The sequence below is a fragment of the Tamandua tetradactyla genome, chromosome 23, assembly GCF_023851605.1.
Source record: "Tamandua tetradactyla isolate mTamTet1 chromosome 23, mTamTet1.pri, whole genome shotgun sequence".
In the NCBI taxonomy this organism is placed as follows: Eukaryota; Metazoa; Chordata; class Mammalia; order Pilosa; family Myrmecophagidae; genus Tamandua; species Tamandua tetradactyla.
Window position 1 is genome coordinate 55,177,307 of NC_135349.1, and position 16,623 is coordinate 55,193,929.

The 16,623-nt window shown below is 37.0% G+C and overlaps 1 protein-coding gene across 18 annotated transcripts in view; it reads right to left on the reverse strand.

Moving 5' to 3' along the window:
* The window catches only part of LOC143667661 (ATP-binding cassette sub-family A member 17-like), a 234,298-nt gene that overhangs the window by 197,733 nt on the left and 19,942 nt on the right, over window positions 1-16,623 (reverse strand). The window contains exons 4-5 of one of the 18 annotated variants that reach the window (XM_077142129.1): window positions 9,873-10,044; window positions 2,287-2,351 (exon numbers count right to left, since the gene is read on the reverse strand). The exons of the other annotated variants lie outside the window; for them this stretch is intronic. Of the exons in view, the coding sequence (XP_076998244.1) occupies window positions 2,287-2,351; window positions 9,873-9,880 (73 nt within the window). The 5' untranslated portion in view covers window positions 9,881-10,044. The remainder of the gene's footprint in view (window positions 1-2,286; window positions 2,352-9,872; window positions 10,045-16,623) is intronic. 18 annotated transcript variants of the gene reach the window in all.

A 16,623-nucleotide genomic window follows, 5' to 3' on the forward strand; every position in this document is an offset into this window, starting at 1 on the left:
ACTCAAAAAAGTATAAATAAAAGTGAAAAGAACACCCAAAACATTCCTTTCCTTCCCATTATATTTTGTCTTTTTTTTCCTTACTCATATGTCCATACACTAGATAAAAGGAGTTTCAGTGACAAGGTTTAGATGAAAATATTTTCATATTTTTGATGTCTTCATTTGCTAGGGCTTCTCTAACAATTACCATAGATTAGTTGGCTTAAACATCAGCAACGTATTGTCTCAAAGTTTTGGAGGCGGTAAGTCCAAAATCAAAGCCATGCTTTCTTCAATGTCTGTAAGTGTTCTGGTGGTAGCTGTTCAGTAATCCATAACTCAACCTCTGCCTTCATCCCATGACAATATGTCTCCTGGCTCCTACTGTTCCGTGTCCAAATTTCTTCTGCATACAAGAATGACTGCAGACTTCTGGAGAAGATGGCGGCTTAGTAAGACGCGTGAGTCTTAGTTCCTCCTCCAGAACAGCTACTAAAGAAATAGAAACAGTACAGAACAGCTCCTGGAACCACGACAGAGAACAGAAACACAGCGTACCCCATTCTGGAATGGCTGAACCAGCTAAGAGACTCCGCTGCGGTGAGGTCCCTGAGAGGCGTGCGCTTCCCCAGGCCATGGCAGCTGGCAGCCGGAGCCCCTCCCTCCCTCCTTCCCAGGCCAGCTGGGAGATTTGGATCGGCGGCCCCTCAAGCCACGACGGCCAGCGCCCCCTCCCCCCATGCGCGGCTTCCCGGGCCAGATGGGAGCTTTGGATAGGCACGCCCCAAGCCGCGTCAGCTGGTGACCCTCCCCCACAGCAAGAGTCTTCCAAAATTAAAGGAGCCACAGCATCTTTTACTGGTGGGACCCGCAGACAGACGAGCACCACTTACTGGGCAGGATAAGAAAAACAGAGCCGAGAGACTTCACAGGAAAGTCTTTCAACCTGCTGGGTCTCACACTCAGGAAATCTGATTAAATGCCCAGACGTCAGCAAAAAATAACAGATCACACCAGGAAAATGGAAGATATGGCCCAGTCAAAGGAACAAACCAATAGCTTAAATGAGATACAGGAGCTGACACAACTAATTCTGAATATATGAACAGAAATGGAAAACCTCTTTAAAAACCAAATCAATAAATTGAGGGAGGACATGAAGAAGGCATGGGCTGAAAAAAAAGAAGAAATGGAAAGTCTGAAAAAACAAATCACAGAACTTATGGGATTGAAGGACAAAGTAGAAAAGATGGAAAAAACAATAGAAACCTACAATGGTAGATTTAAAGAGACAGAGGCTAGAATTAGTGAACTGGAGGATGGAACATCTGAATTCCAAAAAGAAACAGAAACTATAGGGAAAAGAATGGAAAAATTTGAGCAGGGGATCAGGGAATTGAATGATAATATGAGGCGCACAAATATACGTGTTGTGGGTGTCCCAGAAGGAGAAGAGAAGGGAAAAGGAGGAGAAAAACTAATGGAAGAAATTATCACTGAAAATTTCCCAACTCTTATGAAAGACCTAAAATTACAGATCCAAGAAGTGCAGCGCACCCCAAAGAGAATAGACCCAAATAGGCGTTCTCCAAGACACTTACTAGTTAGAATGTCAGAGGTCAAAGAGAAAGAGAGGATCTTGAAAGCAGCAAGAGAAAAATAATCCATCACATACAAGGGAAACCCAATAAGACTATATGTAGATTTCTCAGCAGAAACCATGGAAGCTAGAAGACAGTGGGATGATATATTTAAATTACTAAAAGAGAAAAACTGCCAACCAAGACTTCCATATCCAGCAAAATTGTCCTTCAAAAATGAGGGAGAAATTAAAACATTTTCAGACAAAAAGTCACTGAGAGAATTTGTGACCAAGAGATCAGCTCTGCAAGAAATACTAAAGGGCTCGGGCGGCGGGCTGCGTCGGCCGGGCATGGCGGTGTGGGGCCCGGCCGCAGCAGCGCCTCTGCTCCGTGGGATCCGCGGGCTGCCTCTTCTCCACCACAGATATTGGACCTCTGCCTCCCAGACGGAAGGAGAGCTCAAAGTGACACGATTTCTCAAAGAAAAGTTCCCTCGAGCTACAGCTGTCAAAGTCACCAACATTTCAGGAGGCTGTGGGGCGATGTACGAAATAAAAATTGAATCAGAAGAATTTAAGGAAAAAAGAACCATCCAGCAGCATCAGATGGTTAATCAGAAGTCTGACCTGGGTCTCACTGTTGATGTTGGCAGAACTGCCTTCCATCTGGATTCCCCTGGGGAGAATCTGTTTCGATTCCTTTTCCAGCTTCTAGAGCTCACCTGTTTCCTTTGACTTGAGGCCTCTTCCTCCACCTTCAAGTGAACAGAATAGTATCTTCGAGTCCCTAACGGGAGGTGGTGAAGATAGCAAAATATTGTGACTGTAATTAACAACGTTGAATTATATATTTTTTATTAATTAAAAAAATTAACAAACAAACAAAACATTAAGATATCATTCCACGCTACATATATAATCAGTAATTCTTTCTTTTTCTTTTTTTTGGTGAAAATTCTTATTCCGCTCTCATAGCAGCGCCTAGAAAAAATAACAGCATGCCTGGCTAGGCTCAGCCAATCTCTTCCTAAACTTCTAAATTATATTGGCATCAATATTGTCAATATTGATATTTTTATTTATCACTTCATAAAGCTTTCAAAATCATGCTGAAAGCAGCACAATATAATGATTCTGACTCCTAGCATTTCATGGAACACAAGTCACAGCAAGGCATACCAAGAACACTTAGTGGAATGCTCAATCTATGGAGATGCACCCCATGTCTTCAGTGATTCTGAAATGGAAGAGACAGAGGTCCTGGAAGACAGACAGAGTAACTGTCCTCAGAGACAGCATAAAAATCTTCTGAGGACTTAAGGCTTGTCCTTTCACAATCTTCGGGACAAAATGCTCCAGGTGGGTGATGCCCAGGATATAAGCACATGAAAGAATGACCTGTAAGACCTATCATTATCATCAAGTATTTTTAAAAATGTTCTTCATATCCCTTTCCCTGTTAAAAAAAAACATTAACTCCTGTTAATGACTTCGATGAAATGATGTCAAAGGAGCAATTCAATAAAGCTCAACATTTATTCATTTGAGATATGCATAAAAGGATAAAATAAAGTGTAGCTCACAATTATGAGAAAACTGGGAGATAAAGTAGAACAGGAGAAAGATTTAAATCATTTAAAAGATGAATGAGAAAAACTGCTCAAAGAAAAAAGGGAAAGTGACAAAAGCATCTGGCAATTGAAACTTTTGTGTCTTGCAGTGTTTAGCATGCTATCTGGTAAAGGTGGAAAGCTTTATTCTTCTATTTCATGCTCACTACAGCCAACCAGAAATTGTTTCTCAAAGAAGGAACCAGGTAGACAGGAAGAAAAGTTAGGTCTTTTTTTTTTACTGTGATTTACAAAGTTCTTGCTTTGAGATGAAATGCAGAGATATGTCATACTTTATAAGTGACTCTATGAAAAACTACAGCAAAAATTAGTATATAAGCTCTATAAAACTTTAAAAAAACATCAACATTAAAGTTCTCATCACAATGCAGAATCAATAATTTCTCTTTAAAAGAAATTTGTTTTGTTTTAGCACCAGTTGAGCTAGTTCTTGTAAAAATAGAACTACAAAATTTCTTATATTGTTCTTAGCTCATTTGTTACAGTCACTGATTTGTTCGCTGACATGGTGTCTTGTTATATGCAAATTGTTTCAAAATTAATCACTGTATGCCTTAAAAATACTATATGAATGTAAAATTATTTTTATATTAAATTGTATAGCCTTGGAAAAATATTTAGCTTAAAAACCTGCTACAATTAAAAGAATCTTATTCTTTCATTAAAAAAAAAGAAATACTAAAGGGAGCACTAGAGTCAGATACGAAAAGACAGAAGAGAGAGGTATGGAGAAGAGTGTAGAAAGAAGGAAAATCAGATATGATATATATAATACAAAAGGCAAAATGGTAGAGGAAAGTATTATCCAAACAGTAATAAAACTAAATGGTAATGGACTGAATTCCCCAATCAAAAGACATAGACTGGCAGAATGGATTAAAAAACAGGATCCTTCTATATGCTGTCTACAGGAAACACATCTTAGACCCAAAGATAAACATAGGTTGAAAGTGAAAGGTTGGGAAAAGATATTTCATGCAAATAACAACCAGAAAAGAGAAGCAGTAGCTATACTAATATCCAACAAATTAGACTTCAAATGTAAAACAGTTAAAAGAGACAAAGAAGGATACTATCTACTAATAAAAGGAACAATCAAACAAGAAGACATAACAATCATAAATATTTATACACCGAACCAGAATGCCCCAAAATACGTGAGGAATACACTGCAATCACTGAAAAGGGAAACAGACACATCTACCATAATAGTTGGAGACTTCAATTCACCACTCTCATCAATGGACAGAACATCTAGAAAGAGGATCAATAAAGAAATAGAGAATTTGAATATTACAATAAATGAGCTAGACGTAACAGACATTTATAGGACATTACACCCCACAACAGCAGGATACACCTTTTTCTCAAGTGCTCATGGATCATTCTCAAGGATAGACCATATGCTGGGTCACAAAGCAAGTCTTAACAAATTTAAAAAGATTGAAATCATACACAACACTTTCTCGGATCCTAAAGGAATGAAGTTGGAAATCAATAATAGGCAGAGTGCCAGAAAATTCACAAACACATGGAGGCTCAACAACACACTCTTAAACAACCAGTGGGTCAAGGAAGAAATTGCAAGAGAAATTAGTAAATATCTCGAGGTGAATGAAAACGAAAACACACCATATCAAAACCTATGGGATGCAGCAAAGACAGTGCTAAGAGGGAAATTTATTGCCCTAAATGCCTATATCAGAAAAGAAAAAAAGGCAAAATTTCAGAAATTAACTGTCCACTTGGAAGAACTGGAGAAAGAACAGCAAACTAACCCCAAAGCAAGTAAAAGGAAAGAAATAACAAAGATTAGAGCAGAAATAAATGAAATTGAGAACATGAAAACAATAGAGAAAATCAATAAGACCAGAAGTTGGTTCTATGAGAAAATCAATAAGATTGATGGGCCCTTAGCAAGACTGACAAAAAGAAGAAGAGAGAGGACGCAAATAAATAAGACCAGAAATAGAAGAGGAGACATAACCACTGACCTCACAGAAATAAAGGAGGTAATAACAGGATACTATGAACAACTTTACGCTAATAAATACAACAATGTAGATGAAATGGACAGGTTCCTGGAAAGACATGAACAACCAACTTTGACTCAAGAACAAATAGATGACCTCAACAAACCAGTCACAAGTAAAGAAATTGAATCAGTCATTCAAAAGCTTCCCAAAAAGAAAAGTCCAGGACCAGACGGCTTCACATGTGAATTCTACCAAACATTCCAGAAAGAATTAGTACCAACTCTCCTCAAACTCTTCAAAAAAATTGAAGTGGAGGGAAAGCTACCTAATTCATTCCATGAAGCCAACATCACCCTCATACCAAAACCAGGCAAAGATATTACAAAAAAAGAAAACTACAGACCAATCTCTCTAATGAATATAGATGCAAAAATCCTCAACAAAATTCTAGCAAATCAAATCCAGCAACACATTAAAAGAATTATACATCATGACCAAGTAGGATTCATCCCAGGTATGCAAGGATGGTTCAACATAAGAAAATCAATTAATGTAATACACCATATCAACAAATCAAAGCAGAAAAATCACATGATCATCTCAATTGATGCAGAGAAGGCATTTGACAAGATTCAACATCCTTTCCTGTTGAAAACACTTCAAAGCATAGGAATACAAGGGAACTTCCTTAAAATGATAGAGGGAATATATGAAAAACCCACAGCTAATATCATCCTCAATGGGGAAAAATTGAAAACTTTCCCCCTAAGATCAGGAACAAGACAAGGATGTCCATTATCACCACTATTATTCAACATCGTGTTGGAGGTTCTGGTCAGAGCAATTAGACAAGAAAAAGAAATACAAGGCATCAAAATTGGAAAGGAAGAAGTAAAACTATCACTGTTTGTAGACGATAGGATACTATACGTCGAAATACCGGAAAAATCCACAGCAAAACTACTAGAGATAATAAATGAGTACAGCAAAGTAGCAGGTTACAAGATCAACATTCAAAAATCTGTAGCATTTCTATACACTAGCAATGAACAAGCTGAGTGGGAAATCAAGAAACAAATTCCATTTACAATTGCAACTAAAAGAATAAAATACCTAGGAATAAATTTAACTAAAGAGACAAAAGACCTATACAAAGAAAACTACAAAAAACTGTTAAAAGAAATCACAGAAGACCTAAATAGATGGAAGGGCATACCGTGTTCATGGATTGGAAGACTAAATATAGTTAAGATGTCAATCCTACCTAAATTGATTTACAGATTCAATGCAATACCAATCAAAATCCTAACAACTTATTCTTCAGAAATAGAAAAACCAATAAGCAAATTTATCTGGAAGGGCAGGGTGCCCCGAATTGCTAAAACTATCTTGAGGAAAAAAAACAAAGCTGGAGGTCTCATGCTGCCGGACTTTAAGGCATATTATGAAGCCACAGTGGTCAAAACAGCATGGTGGTGGCATCAAGATAGATATATTGACCAATGGAATTGAATAGAGTGCTCAGATATAAACCCTCTCATCTATGGACATTTGATCTTTGATAAGGCAGTCAAGCCAACTCACCTGGGACAGAACAATCTCTTCAATAAATGGTGCCTAGAGAACTGTACATCCATATGCAAAAGAATGAGAGAGGACCCGTATCTCACACCCTATACAAAAGTTAACTCAAAATGGATCAAAGATCTAAACATTAGGTCTAAGACCATAAAACAGTTAGAGGAAAATGTAGGGAGATATCTTATGAATCTTCCAATTGGAGGAGGTTTTATGGACCTTAAACCTAAAGCAAGAGCACTGAAGAAAGAAATAAATAAATGGGAGCTCCTCAAAATTAAACACTTTTGTGCATCAAAGAACTTCATCAAGAAAGTAGAAAGACAGTCTACACAATGGGAGACAATATTTGGAAATGACATATCAGATAAAGGTCTAGTATCTAGAATTTTATAAAGAGATTGTTCAACTCAACAACAAAAAGACAGCCAATCCAATTACAAAATGGGAAAAAGACTTGAACAGACACCTCTCAGAAGAGGAAATACAAATGGCCAAAAGGCACATGAAGAGATGCTCAATGTCCCTGGCCATTAGAGAAATGCAAATCAAAACCACAATTAGATCTCATCTCACACCCACCAGAATGGCCATTATCAACAAAACAAAAAATGACAGGTGCTGGAGAGGATGTGGAGAAAGAGGCACACTTATCCACTGTTGGTGGGAATGTCAAATGGTTCAACCACTGTGGAAGGCAGTTTGGCGGTTCCTCAAAAAGCTGAATATAGAATTGCCATATGACCCAGCAATACCATTGCTAGGTATCTACTCAAAGGACTTAAGGGCAAAGACACAAACGGACATCTGCACACCAATGTTTATAGCAGCATTATTTACAATTGCAAACAGATGGAAACAGCCAAAATGTCCATCAACAGAAGAGTGGCTAAACAAACTGTGGTATATACATACGATGGAATATTATGCAGTTTTAAGACAGAATAAACTTATGAAGCATGTAATAACATGGATGGACCTAGAGAACATTATGCTGAGTGAGACTAGCCAAAAACTAAAGGACAAATACTGTATGGTCCCACTGATGTGAACCGACATTAGAGAATAAACTTGGAATATGTCATTGGTAACAGAGACCATCAGGAGTTAGAAATAGGGTAAGATAATGGGTAATTGGAGCTGAAGGGATACAGACTGTGCAACAGGACTGGATACAAAAACTCAAAAATGGACAGCACAATACTACCTAATTGTAATGTAATTATGTTAAAACACTGAATGAAGCTGCATCTGAGCTATAGTTGTTTTTTTTTTTTATATATTTTATTTTTATTTTTTCCTCTATATTATCATTTTCTTTTTCAGTTGTCTTGCTATTTCTTTTTCTAAATTGATGCAAATGTACTAAGAAATGATGATCATACATCTATCTAATGATATTAAGAATTACTGATTGTATATGTAGAATGGAATGATTTCTAAATGTTGTGTTAATTTTTTTTTAATTAATAAAAAAAAAATTCTTCCAGCCTCTACACATAATCCAATAACAAAGTCACTTCCACATTTTTAAGTATTTGTTACAGCAGCACCCCATTTTTCAGTACCAAAAACTGTCTTAGTTTTCAAGGTAACAACTACCACAGACTAATTGGCTTCAACAACAGCAATGTGCTGTTTCACAGTTTTGGAGGTAAAAAGGCCAAAATCAAGATATTAGTAGCCCATGCTTTTAATGTCTGTAGTGCTGCTAGCAGTGGCTTACCAGCACTCCATAACTCAATCTCTGCTTTTGTAACATGGGGATCTGTTTCCTTTCTACTACTGCCCTGTAATCAAATTTCCTTTGCATACTAGGCCTCCAGTCATACTGGATTAAGGCCCATTCTAATTCAGTTTAGCCTTACCTTAAGTAAATACCTCTTCAAAGATTCTATTTTACAAATGGGTCCACATCAACAGAACCAAGGGTTAGGACTTGAACTTGTCTTTTGGGGAGACATGATTTAATTCTTAATACTTGGGATAGTGAAGGCCTTCTAAAAAACAAAGACTCATATGCCAGGAGCCATAATGGAAAACTGACAAATGTATTACACAATGCTACAAATCCTCTGTATGTCACTATACACCAAAAAACAAGGTTAAAAGTACCAAGAGAAAACAACTTGATATATCCAATAAAGGATTAAAACCTATAATATAAAAAGACCTCTTCCAAATACAAAAAGTGTTAAAAGTATGCAGAAAACTTGGCAAAATAACAGGAAGACACAATTCACAGAAGAATAGAAAATGGTAGTAAATTCACTAGCAGAAAAACGTAAATTAAAACAATGATGACATGTCATCTGATTTTCTTATTGGACTGGCAGTAATAAAAAAGGTTGGTCACATCTACAACAAGGGATGTTATGGGAAGCAGGTACCTCTATAATTGCTGGTTGGAGTGTAAACTGCGACAGAACTTTAAGAGGATAATTTGGAAGGATCAAAATTACAAATGGGTAATGATTTTGTTCTAGCAATTCTACTTTTCAAAATGGATACTTCAGAATTTTCAGCATACAAACAAAATTCTTGTTTCAGCATTACTATAGTGGAAAAATTAGAATTGTCTATTTAGAAATGGTTAAATAAATTATTAAGGATATGGAATAGTATGTACAGCTTCTAAAAAGAATGAAATACATCTTTATGTACTGTCATGGAATGCTCTCTTTTTTCAACTCGGAAAAAAAGGTTAACTTTAGAATAACATGTTGCTGATCACATCTGCACCCCTTAAGCATAAACTCCCTCTTTCCTGCCCTATGCCCTTTTCCCAGCTCCTAGTAATCTATAAGCTATTTGTCTGTATTAAATTTACTTCTGCAAGGTATGTCATACATGTGTGATCATAATGCAGTTGTCTTTTTGTGTCTGGCTCATCTCACTTAGAATGTCGTCTTCAAGGCCAATCTATGCTGTAGCATGTATCAGAACTTCATTCCTTTGTGTGTTTGTACATTTTGTTTATCCATTCATCTGTGGATGGACCCTTTCACTGCTTCCATGTTTTGGCTATTGTGAATATTGCACCGCTGCTAACATTGATGTCCAAATATCTGTTCAAATTCCTACTGTCAAGTTTTGGGGGCATATATCACTAAGTGGGATTACCTGGTCATACGGTAATTCTATTTTCAATTTTCTAAGGAACTGCAAACTGCTTTTTCCTCAGTCGCTGTGCCACTTTAAAATGTCACATCAATATATAAGGGTTCCGAGGACTTCCGGAGAAGATGGCGGCTTAGTAAGACGCGCGGGTCTTAGTTCCTCCTCCAGAAAGGAACTAAAGAAACAGAAACAATACGAAACAGCTCTCGGAGTCACGACAGAGACCAAAAAGACAGCGTACCCCATTCTGGAACAGCTGAACGGGCAGGGAGAATCTGCTGCGGTGAGATACCCGAGGGGCGCGCGTTTTCCCGGCCGGGGCAGCTGGCGACTGGGGTTCCCTCCACGCATGTGGCTCCCCGGTCTGACTGGGAACGTTGGATAGCGGGGCCCTCCCGTCACGCTTGGCGTTTTGGGCCAGCTGGGCAATTAGGACCGGCACTCTCCCAAGCCGCAGCGGCCAGCGACCCCCGCCTCCACGCGCGGTTTCCCGGGCCGACTGCCGTGCAGACAGACGAGCGCCACGAGCGCCACCTACTGGGCAGGAAAAGAAAAACAGAGCCCAGAGATTTCACAGAAAAACCTTTCAACCAGCTGGGTCCCACACCCAGGGAAATCTGATCAAATGCCCAGACACCAACAGAAAATAATGGATGACGCTCGGAAAATTGAAGATATGGCCCAGTCAAAGGAACAAACCAATAGTTCAAATGAGATACAGGAGCTGAGACAACTAATGCTGAATATACGAACAGAAATGGAAAAACTCTTCAAAAACCAAATCAATAAATTGAGGGAGGACATGAAGAAGACATGGGCTGAACAAAAAGAAGAAATAGAAAATCTGAAAAAACAAATCACAGAACTTATGGGAGTGAAGGACAAAGAAGAAAAAATGGAAAACACAATGGATACCTACAATGGTAGATCTAAAGAGACAGAAGCTACAATTAGTGAACTGGAGGATGGAACATCTGAATTCCAAAAAGAAACAGAAACTATAGGGAAAAGAATGGAAAAACTTGAGCAGGGGATCAGGGAACTGAATGACAATATGAAGCGCACAAATATACGTGTTGTGGGTGTCCCAGAAGGAGAAGAGAAGGGAAAAGGAGGAGAAAAACTAATGGAAGAAATTATCATTGAAAATTTCCCAACTCTTATGAAAGACCTAAATTTGCAGATCCAAGAAGTGCAGCGCACCCCAAAGAGAATAGACCCAAATAGGTGTTCTCCAAGACATTTACTAGTTAGAATGTCAGAGGTCAAAGAGAAAGAGAGGATCTTGAAAGCAGCAAGAGAAAAACAATCTGTCACATACAAGGGAAACCCAATAAGACTATGTGTAGACTTCTCAGCAGAAACCATGGAAGCTAGAAGACAGTGGGATGATATATTTAAATTACTAAAAGAGAAAAACTGCCAACCAAGACTCCTATATCCAGCAAAATTGTCCTTCAAAAATGCAGGAGAAATTAAAACATTTATAGACAAAAAGTCACTGAGAGAATTTGTGACCAAGAGACCAGCTCTGCAAGAAATACTAAAGGGAGCACTAGAGTCAGATACGAAAAGAAAGAAGAGAGAGGTATGGAGTAAAGCGTAGAAAGAAGGAAAATCAGATATGATATATATAATACAAAAGCCAAAATGGTAGAGGAAAATATTATCCAAACAGTAATAATACTAAAAGTTAATGGACTGAATTTCCCAATCAAAAGACATAGAATGGCAGAATGGATTACGACCCAGCAACACCACTGCTAGGTATCTACTCGAGGGACTTAAGAGCAAAGACACAGAAGGACATTTGCACACCAGTGTTTATAGCAGCATTATCTACAATTGCAAAGAGATGGAAACAGCCAAAATGTTCATCAACAGACGAGTGGCTAAACAAACTGTGGCGTATACCTACGATGGAATATTATGCAGCTTTAAGACAGACTAAACTTATGAAGCATGTAATAACATGGATGGACCTAGAGAACATTATGCTGAGTGAGTCTAGCCCAAAACTAAAGGACAAATACTGTAAGGTCCCACTGATGTGAACTGACATTCGAGAATCAGCTTGGAATATATCCTTGGTAACAGAGACCAGCAGGAGTTAGAAACAGGGTAAGATAATGGGTAATTGGAGCTGAAGGGATACAGACTGTGCAACAGGACTAGATACAAAAAATCAAAAATGGACAGCACAATAATACCTAAGTGTAATGTAACTAGGTTGGAACACTGAATGAAGCTGCACCTGAAATATGGTTTTTTGTTTGTTTGTGTGTTTGTATCTTTTGTTTTTGTTTTTTTCTTTTTCCTTTTTATATATATATATATATTAGTAGTATTTTTATTTTAATTCTCTTCTCTATATTAACATTCTATATCTTTTTCTGCTGTTTTGCTAGTTCTTTTCCTAAATCGATGCAAATGTACTAAGAAATGATGATCATACATCTATGTGATGATACTAAGAATTACTGAGTGCATTCATAGAATGGAATGATTTCTAAATGTTCTGTTAATTTCTTTTCTTTTTTTTGATTAATAAAAAAATTTAAAAAAAAAAAAAGCTAGAGTGGCCATACCCCTAATACCCCTCAAGAATGAGAAAAAGATCAAAGTTGATGGTAGAGTTATACAAATGATTAGTTGCTGAATCATTAAATTGATATTTCTTTCAATCTCCAGTATCTTAGAGCAGCTAGAAGTAAAAACCTACAATTGTGGAACTGTAACCCTATCCAAACTCTGAAATCTGTTCTATGACTAATTGTTGTGCTGTGCTTTGAAATTTATTGGGTTTTTTTTTGTATATATGTTATTTTTCACAAAAAAAAAAAAGAAAAAAGCCCATTGTGATGACAAAAAAGAAATATTTATTCCTTCTAGCCTGTGTTCTACAGCAGTTAGAAGGAAAAATCTGAGATGATGGTATGGTAGCCCACGATAAACTCTGGGATCTGTCCTATAACTATTTGTTGAAGAATGCTTTGAAAATATTGCTTTTTCCTTTCTTTGCTTTGTATATATGTTTTATTATACAATGAAAAAAGTTTAAAAAAAAAAAAAAAGCCTCAAAGAGCAGGCAACCTGTTCCAGCGGAGTTCTCTATTCAACCTGGTCAGCGATGGTACAAGTTTCCCTGTGTGGGGGTGGAGAGACTTAGATGACTCCTAAGGGCCCCCACTTCTGGGAGTTTATGCATCTGTGATGTTACAGTAAAGTATAATGAACCCAAAAAAAAAATATTGCTGACTTACACGTGTAATTATTGTTGAAAGGGGACATTTAGTGTATGTTCCTAGAAGGATAAAGCATGGGGCTGTACAGCATGGTGAACCTTGTGGACGATAACTGGTTGATAGTAGAAATATACGAATGTTCTTACATGAACTTACATGAACTAAAATAAATGTACAGCCCCATGATAAGGTCATACAATGAATGTGAACTGCGAACTAGAGTTAACAGCAATATTGTAATATTCTTTCATAAATTGTGATAAAGTTACTGTGCCAAAGATAAGCATTAATAATAAGGGGTGTTGGGCGGGCCGCGGTGGCTCAGCGGGCAAAGTGCTTGCCTGCCATGCCGGAGGACCTCGGTTCGATTCCCGGCCCCAGCCCATGTAAAAAACAAAAACAAACAAACAAAATACAATAAAACAAGAAAATGTTTAAAGATGTTTCCCTTTCTTCCTCCCTTCCTTCCTTCTCTCTGTCTTTCCTTCCCTTCCTCCCTCTCTCTAAAAAAAAAAATAAATAAAAAAAAAAATAATAAGGGGTGTAAGGGATATGGGATTTTTCTTTTTGGAACAATGAGAGTGTTCTCAAATTGATTGTGATGATGAATGCAAGACTCTGAGTATACTGAGCGCCATTGATTTTACAATTTGGATAGATTGTATAGTGTATGGATAAAACTGTCAAAAAAAAAAAAAGAGAGAGAGAGAGAGAGAAATGGGTGCACTGTTGATTTTTCCAGAGGTGTAGAATAAAGATTTTCTGTTTCCATTAAATATCGAAATTATGACTCCAGTGTAATCATCAGCTAGTCTGTATAGTGGGCTTTTATTCATTGTGTATGATATGTCAACTCCTAGCTTTAAAAACAGAATTAATAAAGAGTTGTTGACTTTAAAAAAAAAAAATATATATATATATATATATATATATATATATATATAAGGGTTCCTAATTTCTCTTCATCCTCACCAACACATGCTTTCTCATAATAGCCATGCTACTGAAAATAGTGTGATATCTAATGGTTTTGATTTGCATTTCCCTGATGACCAGTGATGCTGAGCATCTTTTCATGAGATTATTGGCCATTTGTGTCCTCCATCAAAGTCTAAATTTGATCAATACCTTTACCTTCTTCCCAAACAATACAAGAGCCTTAGAACACTTTAACTCCATCTACCAGCTCTCTTCACTGACATATATTAGTGTTGGAATGTATTTTGTCTTATTTTATTCCAAATTGTTTTATTGCAGTGTAATATAACACCTGTTTAGATTTACCCATGTATTACCATCGTCTTTGTACTTCTTCTTTCTTCCATTTGGATTCATCTTTCTTATAGTTGAAGTACATCTTTTAGAATTTCCTTTAGGAGAGTCTACTAATGCTAAATAATCTGTTGTTGCTTAAGATATACTTATATCATCCCCATTCTTGAAACATATTTTCCTGTGATTCCAGACTGGCAACTATTTATTTTCAGCACATTGAAGATATTAATCCATTATCTTCTAGCATCAATACTGCTCTTGAAAAGTTAGCTATAAGTCTAACTCTGGCTCCTTTGAAAGTTATCTTTTTTCTCAGGTGGTTTTTGAGATATCTTTTGTCTTTTTTTTTTTTTTTTTTTACATTGCCAGGCACTGGGAATTGAACCCAGGTCTCTGGCATGGCAGGTGAGAATTTGCCACTGAGCCACCACTGCACTGCCCTGTCTTCGTTGTTTTTCAGTTTCATTCTGAGACATCAGGTTGTGTTTTTGTTTTTTTAATTTCTTGAATCTGTGCATTGGTGTATTTCATCTCTTCGGGAAAATTCTTAACTAGTATCTTTTCAAATTTTGCCTCCACCACATTCTCATTTCTCCTCGAACTTTAATTATTAAACATATATTAGTCTTTCTCATTCTATCCCCATGCCTCTTAACCCATTTTCCCTATTTTGTCTTTTTATCTCTTTTTTGTGATCTGAAAATTTTCTTTGGCTCCATCTCCCAGTTCACTAATTTTATCTTTAGCCAAGTTTTAAATTTTGTTTATTTGATTCCATTTCTAAAATTTCTTTTTTTTTTTTTTTCTGCACGGGCAGGCACCGGGAATCCAACCCAGGTCTCCAGCATGGCAGGTGAGGACCTCTACCTGCTAAGCCACCGTGGCCCACCCTCTAGAAATTTTATTTGGCTCTTCTCCTCCTCCAAAATCTGCAAAGTGACCATTTACAGTGACATGTTACCTACAGATACTTTCAGATTTTTTAATAATTACGCTTTCCTAAGTTGTTAAAGTCTGTTTTTGCTGCCTGTGGTATACACTGATGGACAGCTTTGTCGTCTTGTTTCCCAGTGTGTTTGACTTATTTTTGACTGAGTGCTGCTCACTGACGTTGATACATTTTTGGTGGGTTTCTTTGAGATACAGAATGAAAGTATATTCCTCCAGGGAAGACTTCTATTAGCATGTGCCAGTCAGAGTTTCATTTCATAGGTGGTGGGGTTTCATTCTTTCTCTTTCCCTTCCTTCCTTTTTTTTTTAACAAGCAAGTGATACAACTCACAAGAATGGGTTCCTCTCTTCACCTCATATGTTCAGTTCCAAGGCAACTTTCCTTGTAGTCCTCTAGGGGTGGTAGTGGGGCATGTTTACTCCTGGTTAATTTTACACTAAGAATTTAGGAATTTAGGGTCCAAGCTTTACTCTGAATGTGCCTTGACTTCTTCTTTTTTCCCTCTGTGATGTACAAGGCCATGAAAATTACAGCTCAAATTCCCCTAGTATGATGCATGGTTCATCAAAAGCAACTTAGGGCCTCCACTGACCTCTCTAGGTTCTTTCCTTCGTCTAGAGTTGTTTGTTTATGTAAACACCTAATATTCTGGGAAAAAATGTTTACAATATAGTAAACAAGAAGCAGACTACAAAATAGTTCAAACAGTAGGATCCTATTTTTGTTAACTTATAGGGTTAGAAAAAGGGGAGGAATGAGGTACACCAAGATAATAAACAGCACTTATATATGGGTGATAGGATTATGAATGGATTTCTTAGTTTTTCCTACATGTGGTTTTCATTCTTTTGTTTCCTTAACTTTTTAAAAAAATATATGTATATACAGTTAAATTGGGTAAAATAAAATACAAACAGAAAGATATACAAAATAAAAATATGCAATTTATAAATACATAAAAAAACAAAAATGTTCAGATTAATGTTTATGAAATGAACACACAAAAATCACCCCCGGTCTCAAGGAATAAAATATTTTTACAACCAGATTTTTTGTCTAGATAGTTCTTTACTATCTTTTTAGTTCTGAAGTGCTTTCAAGAGCCCATTTTTAATATTTTGTCCAAATAAAAAGCCAAAATATTTGGGTTGGTCAAAATTACATAGTCTACCATATTATCAGAGATGGAGTGACAATAATGTTTCCCAGAAGATCTCAGCAAAAATTTCTGTTTCACTGACTGTGACAGTTAAATGCCCTCCCTGGAAAAATCACTGGAGCA